Source organism: Solanum pennellii, chromosome 8 (genome assembly GCF_001406875.1).
Source record: "Solanum pennellii chromosome 8, SPENNV200".
In the NCBI taxonomy this organism is placed as follows: domain Eukaryota; kingdom Viridiplantae; phylum Streptophyta; class Magnoliopsida; order Solanales; family Solanaceae; genus Solanum; species Solanum pennellii.
Window position 1 is genome coordinate 59,974,943 of NC_028644.1, and position 10,263 is coordinate 59,985,205.

The 10,263-nt window shown below is 33.0% G+C and overlaps 1 protein-coding gene across 1 annotated transcript; it reads right to left on the minus strand.

Moving 5' to 3' along the window:
- Window positions 1-388: 388 nt before the first annotated feature.
- Window positions 389-6,407, minus strand: LOC107027785 (potassium channel AKT1). The gene is made up of 12 exons (XM_015228853.2): window positions 6,156-6,407; window positions 5,489-5,854; window positions 5,020-5,077; window positions 4,607-4,924; window positions 3,708-3,953; window positions 3,439-3,537; window positions 3,072-3,104; window positions 2,808-2,993; window positions 2,197-2,391; window positions 2,032-2,107; window positions 1,127-1,708; window positions 389-897 (listed from the first exon to the last, which is right to left on the minus strand). Exons 1-12 carry the CDS (start codon window positions 6,302-6,304, stop codon window positions 635-637), a joined length of 2,571 nt encoding a protein of 856 aa, XP_015084339.1. The 5' UTR covers window positions 6,305-6,407; the 3' UTR covers window positions 389-634.
- Window positions 6,408-10,263: the final 3,856 nt, after the last annotated feature.

Consider the following 10,263-nt stretch of genomic DNA (forward strand, 5'->3'; position numbering starts at 1 on the left):
GGTTGGGGTTGGGGTGGGGGGCTGGCCGGTGGGGGTAGGGTCAAGGATCAGGTGAAAAAATAAAAATTTGAAATTGAAAATATTTATTTAAATTGATGTTTTTCCCAAAAAAAAGTAATTTGAAATTGGAGGAGAGTTATGGAAAATGTTTTCCTTAATTTTTGAAGGGAAGTCATTTTCCTTAATTTTGAGGAAAATGAGTTGATTTGGAAAACATTTTTCGAAACTTTTGTCCCAACCAAACATGGGAAAATTGGAAAACATTTTCCAGAAAATGTTTTCCTTCATACCAAACACACTCTATATCTTCATCCGTCACTTCAAATAATGGAGTAACTTTGATGTCATAGAAAATAGGTTATTCACAACCAAGCACTAGTCGAGCATATATGAAATCAACCCAAAGTATTATTAGGTGCATAAAAATTCCAAATGATTGAGGAGAAAATTTTATTATCTGGAAAGTAAAATTTATACATTTTCTCCCCTCCCACACTCCCTCTGGTCCTTTTTCTTCCAACTTTCCAATGACTAAAATTTCTCTGTATTGCCTTGTTAGTGAAGTATCATCTACTATCCAAAATGACGAGCACAAAAATTTACAGGTAGTAATATGTATATGATTGAACTGTGTTTAATTTTCTGAAGTAGCAAGAACTAGATGATCTCCATCTCTTATCACTTCAATGTCCTCAATAAGTGCTCCATCTTCCGTTAGTACTTTCGCGAGAGAGATGCCAAATTTTTCAGCACCCATATCAAGTAGCTCTTTAATGGAATCTGGCAAAAGTACAGCCCTTCTACCTATATGAGCTTTCTCTAGACAACGGATGGTTATTCTGCTTGGAATTCTTGAATTGGCAATTTTAGTTGAAGAATAATCCGGGCCACCTCCCCCTGCCAAGTTTACAAAGTGCACAGTTAGTTCCTGGCAAAATATTACAAGATTCACAATAACTTTTAACAAATAAATCGTCCAATACTTTATCAAGACAAGACCTACTAGGAGGTAAAAGTGCACTTTTATAACTAAAAGACTATTTTGTAACATAGATGTATATTGTAGAGTGACTTTGGAGGTGTACTTAAGAACTAGAGAGGCTTCAAAGTTTAAAGCTGAACTCACCTTCATGGTGTCTCTGGCGTGCAGCCACAAATCCTATCAGCGAATTCTGAAAGAAACTAGCCCTTCTCCTCAATCTGCCGTTGGAGGAGCCAGTTTCTCTAGCTGTTTCTTCAGGAATGAAGAGAGGAATCGCGGGATCGCTTTGATACTTCATAAGGTAGGGAGCACAAGGTGCTTCAGGAGGACACACGTTGGTTTCTTTACTAGCTGGTTGCATCAAGTTGAAAAGCTCCTTTATCTCTTTGTGGCCCTGAAATTCAGCCAATGCTCTTGGTGTCCAACCGTGAACGTCTGCTTTATCAATGTCAGCACCTTGTTCCAACAGGAATTTAACTATTTCCACATTCTCCTCAGATATAGCAGTATGTAATGCTGTCGTGCCTAGGCTGTTAAGAAGGGTGACATCACCTCCATACTTGATGATCTCCTTGAGCAAGTCTAAGCTGCCTTGCTCCACTGCAAAGCTAGCAAACTGACCTACGTCTCCTGAAGATATTTTTGCACCATTGTCCACAAGCAATTTTATCACAGCTTGATGCTTCCCCACCATTGCATCCCACAATGGAACATTTCCTTCAGAATCTGCAATAACAAAAGTAGCTGTTTATCAGAGAGAGAAGTACAGAATCTTGAATTTGGGATACACTTGCAAATTTGGGAGTGACTGATGCTCTAATCACAACTAGTGCTAGTTGTTAATATTTACTATCAAGAGGGCAGATAAGGTTCAAAAAGAAATTGAAAACACTAAGGATGAACCTGCCTCTTAGATAGATATTTAGTCGAGGTCATTGGAATAATTGAAAGCACACGCAAATTAATTGTATTTAACTTTGTAAACTAATGTGTGATTTTCCCAAAAGAACAGTGTGTGATATTCTATGGTATGGAAATGGAAAGAGTACCTTTTCTATTTGGATGTGCTCCAAAGTCGAGAAGTAGAAGAATACATTCAACACTTCCTTTTGAAGCAGCTATATGCTGCATCATAATATCCATATGATTTTCAACTTTCAAACATAAATCTTATTTAGGTCAAGTGTTTATTGCAAAATAGGGAGGAGTCTTACCAACACTGTACGTCCACTGCTATCAGATTCATTAGGATCCATGCCCTTTTTTAGCAATTGGCGCAACAAAAGATCATCTCCTCTGTTTGCTGCAAAACATAAGCTAAGAGGCATGTCCATTCTTCCCTGAGTCAGCATATGTTCTATATCTGCTAATATTGCTGTCATCATCGGGTCCCTTCGCTCTTTCAAATGCTGCATCCAAGAAAATCATTGTTTAAAGCTAGAATAGCATCCACACATCAAAATATTACTGAAGGGTCATTTATTCTAGTTGAGAATAAAGCTCATCTAGGTGAAAAAATCTTGCCAAACCACTTCCAGAAGGAAAATTTGGCACTTGGGATTCCATAAGAAAAATTTTTAAAGAATCGAACACAGAATGAAGAATGATGAAAATCATCGAATTTTATCCATAGCTGAGTATTATGATAGAATTCGGCATCATAATAGCATAACTGTATCAAAAGGACTGTACAATGGAAGGTTCAGAAAAATGGATCTCAAATGTTTTCTATAGCCATAGGAAATTACTACCAACCTGATTTCTACATTAATAAATATGGAATTATTTAGATAGTGCCTAAATAACATCAAAGGAGTTTATTCACCTGAAGGAGATTGTTCATGATTATTGTCCCGTCTCCTATATTTGTTTTAACGATGTTGAAGAATGAACTACGATCCAAGCGTAGCAGTTGGGATACTTTTTTGGTTCGAACATTAAAAAGTTGAGGCCTACAGCAAAGGACACCAACTTCTCCACAAACATCCCCCATCTTCAACTCGCCAACTACCTACACAAAATGATCCATTAAATAAGCATTAAAGCTCAGGATAACAGAATGTTTAAGTCCTACACTGGAGTAACTTACCTGATCCATTCCGTTCTTGTGTGATATAAGATCCTACATGAACGAAAGATGTGATTATTAAGAGATTCAATTGCAGCAATTAAATCAATGAAGTAAAATAGATCCTAACGTGTATTTAATAGCAAGAAGTTTGAAGATTTTGTGAGTAGTGTTAAAAAAAAATCATTTTTCATAGAAAATAATCATTATTATGAATGCATAAGATATCACGGTTCCTTGACTTGAGAGTTTGGCTGTTGTGATAAATCAACAGCAATACGAAAAAAATGAGAGAATCATTAGTTCTTTTCCAAAGCATTCTTTTCCTTTGCTTTCCGCTCCTTTCCCAGAAAAAAAAAAGAGTGGGAGAGCGAGAAGAGCTCCTTACCACTGCTCCAGTTACCAGAATGTACAAATCCGTAGGTGCTTCATTTTGCAAAATAACATCCTCTTTTGGAGGGAAATACTCGGCCTTCATCTCAGAAACCTGCATAGTATAAAAAGACCGAGAAGAAATCAAATCAGCTATTTGTATTACGGAAATTAGTGAAACAACTGAACAACATTTTGTTATAGACAAAAGACTATTCACCAATAATATGAAATTTTATGAAACCTTAGGATCAATCAACAAAATTAAGCACAGCTGGGAATTACCAGTTGAAAAAGTAAGTCATTTGATACCCCATGGAATAAGTACACCTTATCCACCAGTGGATAGAATAGATAATGTGAAATGCCAGATCGAATAGCTTTGGGTAGTGTTTCAAGAGTTTCTTGCTGCTGAAGACCTTCTGAATCTGTTCTGTGCCTCAAACGCAAGTGAGCTATCATCTGTTCTTCAAGGCGAACCGGCAGTTTATTCCTTTGTGCAAAGCTTGAGGCAGCTTGAATAGTATCCCTCTGAGCAGCGAAACAATCATCAGAGATAAATCCTTTAGAAAAGAAATCAGAATTTGTCAGCAAGACAAGACAGTATCACTGATATTCTAAAAAGATTTTCCAATTTATTTGTGGTACTTTTCTTTTGATGACCGTGATGTCCAGGCCAGCTTTCGCACACCTCGACTAATTTCAGGGGATACCTAGCACATCCCACCAGGTACCAGGTAATTCTGTCCACCAAGGCTAGGACAAAAGGGAAGAATTTACTAGTGTTTGTTGTCTCCGCTGGGAATTGAACTTGAGACCTTATGGTTTTTAACCACTTCATTGATCATTAGGCCACACCCTTGGGTTCCCAATTCATTTGTGATACTTGTTCAGGGATTTAGAATACTAGACCAAAAACTAAATATGCTGTAGAAAGAGAACTGATAACAATTTCATCATCTAATCCTATGCTAGATGCAACATCTGTGATGAGGTTTGAAGACTTAAAATTAGTAAATGACGAGATGAGATATGGGCACAGTGGTGAAATGATAGCACTGTAAATATAGGTTAAATATAAATGATAAAATATTGGTGCAAATTGCATCTAAATGTCCTGAAAGGAAAAATACATAGTGATTTCAATTAAATCAATCAAAAAGTTAAAGAGAGAATCTACTCACGAATTTCCTAGTCTTACTGGTTCCATGAACAACCAAGTTGGTCATGTTTCCAATAAGATATGCAGTCAACCCGAGGTCGAATAACATGTAAAGCATGGTGAATATCATTTCCTCTGTAGCCACAGCATGCAAATCCCCATAGCCAGTTGTTGTAAGCGTTGTAATGGACCAATACATACACATTACATAGAGATCCGAGATGCTCCTGTCATGGTGATTTCCAATGGCAAGTGAAAGCCATGTTTTACTTGTGTCTTGTTTCCGAGCAGCAAGAAAGTAGTAGAAGCAGCCAGCACAATGAACAGCAAAAAGAGTCACCTGAAAAAAGAAAAAAAATACCCCAAAGTGTGTTATGGTAAATCACCATTGAGGTAATTTACAAGCAAATACCATTTAATGCTTGAAAGACTTACACATATAAGCTTCAGTACGCGAACCCCAAAGTAACTGATCTTCCTGTTTTTCTCCAATCTATAGCAAAAGAACAGACTATTTATTTCAAAACATAGTCTCTGTATTTATCACTAAAGTAAGAGATCTTGTCGAAGCATATAGTTGCACTTCTCTTCTTCACCCAAACTATTATAATCCAGTAGACTTGAAACAGAACAATTCTATTCTTGCTTTTGATACTAATTCAAATTGAATTTCTGTTTCAGAAAAAGGGATAGCTATACTGATTCAATATACTCTAAAGACGCCCTCTGTACAATATTGACAATCTCTCAAAGATGAAATTTCAGTTAATTGGCATTTACTGATCCTCATCTCAAGAAATTAAAACATATATGCAATTTATTCCTTCTTTTTCATTTAGATTCAGAGAGTTATATGAATACACTAAGACATGGGATAAGGAGTTGTGCTAATAAAGCATGTTACCTTGCAAACATGGCACTAACTCTTCTGAGACGCCAGAGACGAAGGATACTGAAGTATTCATATGATTGAAGAAAATAGGGCATTGATTTACGCATAAGTTCAGAAGGGATGGTGGATATAACATCAAACAAAAACCCGGATTTTGTGTACCTCAAAGCAATTCGCTTTGGGTCATCAATCATACTACAAGCTGACTTATCAAGATAAGCAACAAAGAATGTGAGGACAATGTCAATGGCAAAAAATGAATTGGCTATGTTATCTAATATGGGAATAATTCCTCTAGGTCTGTCTAGAAATCCAAACTGAAAAGGTGACGCCCATGCTGTGTAGAATACAAGTAGCACCAAATAAGCATTCCAAGCCCTGCATCATAACCAAATCTGTTAATAAAAAGTCTAAAACTCAATAGCTGCCAAACCACACAAACAAAAGTAAACGGCATTAGTAGTGTATTTTTAGAGAATCTGAAAGCTATGTTGCTCGCACTCTTCATCGACTCAGATGCCCAGCATGCATGAAAGTGAAAAGTGAAGAATCCACGCAACCTAAACCCCATTCCAGAAGGATTTCGAACTTAAAGACCTCCAAAACCAAACCCCAAAAAGGTCAAATTTTGTGCTGCATAAAAATTCTAACATCAAGAAAATCGAATATATATGGATACCTGTAACGGGGATTTGAAGGGGAGATGATATAGGGACGGAGTTTTGTTTTGCAATTAGTATGGGCACCAAGAGAAGGAAGAATGGCACTAGTAATACTATAATGAGAGCTTTTATCATCCGCTCTATCCATCTCCATCTCCTTCTCCATTAATTCTCATCACACAACATTATGAATTTTGCCCGACCACCAATGGCCGCCGGACTCTGCCACCTTCTTCTTCTTCTTCTTCTTCTCTGTCTTATAGATTAATATTCCCCTCATTTTTTATTTATTATTCAATTCCTACTATAAATATGTCCTTATATATATATTAACAGAAAGAAAATATTTTTTTGTTTTTGTCTACAAAATGTGAGTTGAAATATTATTTTTATTTCGTCTCAGAGATTGTGTTACTATATAACTCTAAACTATTGGTTTGTCAGACAAAAAGTTCAAAAATGTCCTTTTATTTTAACCTATTAAAAACAGGTTTAAAATAGGAGTTCGGAGCCTAAAGGGTACAAAATATTAACAAAAATTTCAAAACGGTATATAAAATTTTATATTACTCAAAACAGTAAAATCGCTGCATCAACAGCGACTTACCCCACCGGAAAAAGCAAAATCGCTGCACCAACAGCGACTTACCCCACCGAAAAGCTTCGATGGGGTAAGTTGCTGTTGGTGCAGCGATTTTACCGTTTTGGTTAATATAAAATTTTATATACTGTTTTAGAATTTTTGTTAATATTTTGTACCCTTTAGGCTCCGGACTCTTTAAAATAGCTCAAAAACACATAAACTTGATTTTAGCGAACAGTTATGTCCTCTAATTTTGAGTGTGCATAAGCAGATATTTAAATTTGTACAAAATTGAACAATTTTAACATATATGTTTTGCATGACAATGTCATGTAGGACGAATGTGTTTATTTGTTCGATGTTATAAAAGTTTAAGTTTCTAGTGTCTACTTATACACACTCAAAATTAAAGATCATAATTGACAATTAAAATCAAATTAAGGGTTATGTTTATGTATTACACCTTTAATATATTATTATTTGTTTTTAAGCTCAAAAACATATTTTTGTTAACAGAAATCTGACATGAAATTTAACTAAAACAGTTGATCAATTTTTATTGATTCACATAATTCTTTTATCAAATAAAAAGACCAACACCCAAATTTAATACTCATATTTGGAACATGACTTTTAAGATTATGGAGTCCTATTCTCTTGGCTTATGCAATTGCATATATCATGATCACTGACTGATTAAGATTATAGGAGTCCTATTCTCTTGGTTTTGGCTTTGGCTTCTGCAATTACAAATAATACTTTTGAGTTTAAAGAAACATTAATGATATTTTTAAATCAATAAATAGAAGTGAATATTTTAAAATTATTTTTACTATCTTAAAGGTATTTTAAATCTTTTTTCCGACTTGCAGCTGATTATATAAAGATTATGCTTATAAGTAATGCGAATATATATAATCAATTTTTTGTCCTCATAGTATTATTTTAGGAGTCCGAAACTCAAACGGTAGAAAATATTAACAAAAATTCCAAAAGGGTATATAAAATTTTATATACCCTTTTGGAATTTTTGTTAATATTTTCTACCGTTTGAATTTCGGACTCATTATTTTAGATAGATAAAATCTTTTACCAATAGGATTGTCTTGGTCTTGTTTTGAGAGCTGTATTTATGTTATTAATATCTGTTTTTTTGCTTGAATAATTATTTCTTGGAGAATTGATTAGCCAAACTTCTTCTATATGACTTTCTTGCAAGTCAAGACTTTAAACTTGCCTTTTTCTTGTCATATTTTGATAAATTTAGCTATTTGTTGTTTTTTTTCAAATATTATGATGATGTTAGTTTATATATATTTTTTACTATTTTAATTTATTTCTTATTATTATTATTGTAATTTAAATCAAAATCAATCAAATTCGAAGATTTTAAAGCTAGTAAAACCGAACTAAATATAATAATATATTTATCTATTTAACTGCTTTTGATTTTGATTTAGTTGTTTCGTTTTTACCAAACATAAATATATATTCTTCCTTTCCCTTTCCACTACTATTTCTTGACACCAAACGAAATCATAAAGTGATAAAAAAAATTATTTGGTAAATGTAATATCATTTAATTAAACTATATTCATAATAAGTTAAATATATTTAACTATACAGTATCTTAATTAGAACCGAAGGCTTTTCATCTTTCTCAACGAGTTTGATTTTTTTTTTTAATTTTTAAGCAACTAAAATATTCTGTAAAGATGAAAAATATCATAAGGATATTCTTTAAATCTATAATTTATAATTTTATTTAAAAAAAGAGGGTGATTCTTTTGTTTTAGAAAGATTTTGGTTAAGGAATTTGGAAGATGGAAGTATTACGCTTAAAAAAAATATGAATTACATGAGGATTTTTTTGGAGATTAATATGAAAAAGTTGCAAGAAATTTATTTCCTGCAAAATTTCATACTAATTTCAAAAAAATCCACATGTAATTCACAGTTTTCTTATAATGTAAGTAGCGATTTGCATTAGCTTATTTTTAGGTTAATTCATGTACTAAAGCATTAAACTCTATTTTATATCAATAAAATCACTCAATTTAAGCATTTGTATCAATAAAATCACTTAACTTAATTTATCATTAAAAGAGTTAACATAAATAAATAAATTATCTTTATATCATGTAAATATGAACCTCGATAAATAAATAAAATAAATAAAAAACATCAACATTTTTTATAAATAATTTAATTAGTGAAAATTATATTACGATATTATTATATAATTATGAAATGTATTATGATGAGCGTTTTCCCAAGAAAAAAAAAGAGAGCGATGGAAAAAAGTCAAAAACCCGTAAAAGATTGCCATGATAAATAATACATCATTTTTATCATATAAAAAAATAATATAGTCGTTGGCTTAATAACAAGAAGTATTAAATTGCTGCAAGTCATTGAATTATTATTAAAAATTTTAACGTCTTGTAAAAAAATTGTTGCAATCATTAAGCCTATGATAATATCAATAATATTTGTTAGTAGGATAACGTCCATAATGATACGTCTTAAATTTTAAGTTTGAGTTTACATAAGTAAGCATTTGTTAAATTATTAGTAAAATTTTTTGATGAATTTTTTTAGTTTTATTATTTATGCGGTTAATATTTATATATTTATTTCTGGAGTTAATATTTATATATTTACAAAGTCTAATGACTTTATTAGATAAATTCTTAATTCAATGGTCTTTTGAGAAATTAGTTACTCATTTTTTAGGCCAAAAAAGTTTTAAAATAACTATAAAGCGAAAAGTAGTATAGTATCGTCTATTTATGACTTTTTAACTTATAAATAAATTTTCATAAGCACAGACAAATTAACAGGCCTGAAGAAAAAAAGGTACAATCAGAAGTGCACTTCTTCTTTCCTTATCTTACCTTTTTTTTCTTTAGATTTTCTATTCAGTGTTAGTGTTCATATTGAAATTGTGACTAAATTCAAACATTGTATTATAGAATCCACTAAAAAATGATGCCCTGAACATCAAGGCCATATTTAGCAAAACATGATGGAATGATTATATTAAGTAATAATTGAAATTTAAATTGTTTTGAATAAAAATTTTCATATTTTTAACACTCGAAATTTTTATCAAAGTAAGTGTAACGACCTGTTTAGTCGTTTTGAGCAGCAGATTTTATTTCTGGAAAAACTGGCTGAGACGACGGATCCCACGACGGACCGTCGAGGGGGTCTCGTTCCAAAACACTTAGAATTCTGAAATTTGGGTACTGAAATCGACTCTCTGAACTTCGTGACGACATGGCAGGACGGACCGTCGTGGGCACGACGGACCGTCACAGACTCTTCAAGGAAATTGAGTCTCTGAACTTTGTGACGGAAGCAGCAGGACGGACCGTCGCAGTCACGACGGGCCGTCACAGGCTGCGTAATTCCAGGCTGGGTCGGATTTCTGTTAAGTAATTTAAGGGGCGTTTTGAACTATTCCTGCTTTAATTATAAAGTTAATGGATTAATATTGATAAGTCTAATTACTTGGGGGTTAAAAGAGGTAACCTTGA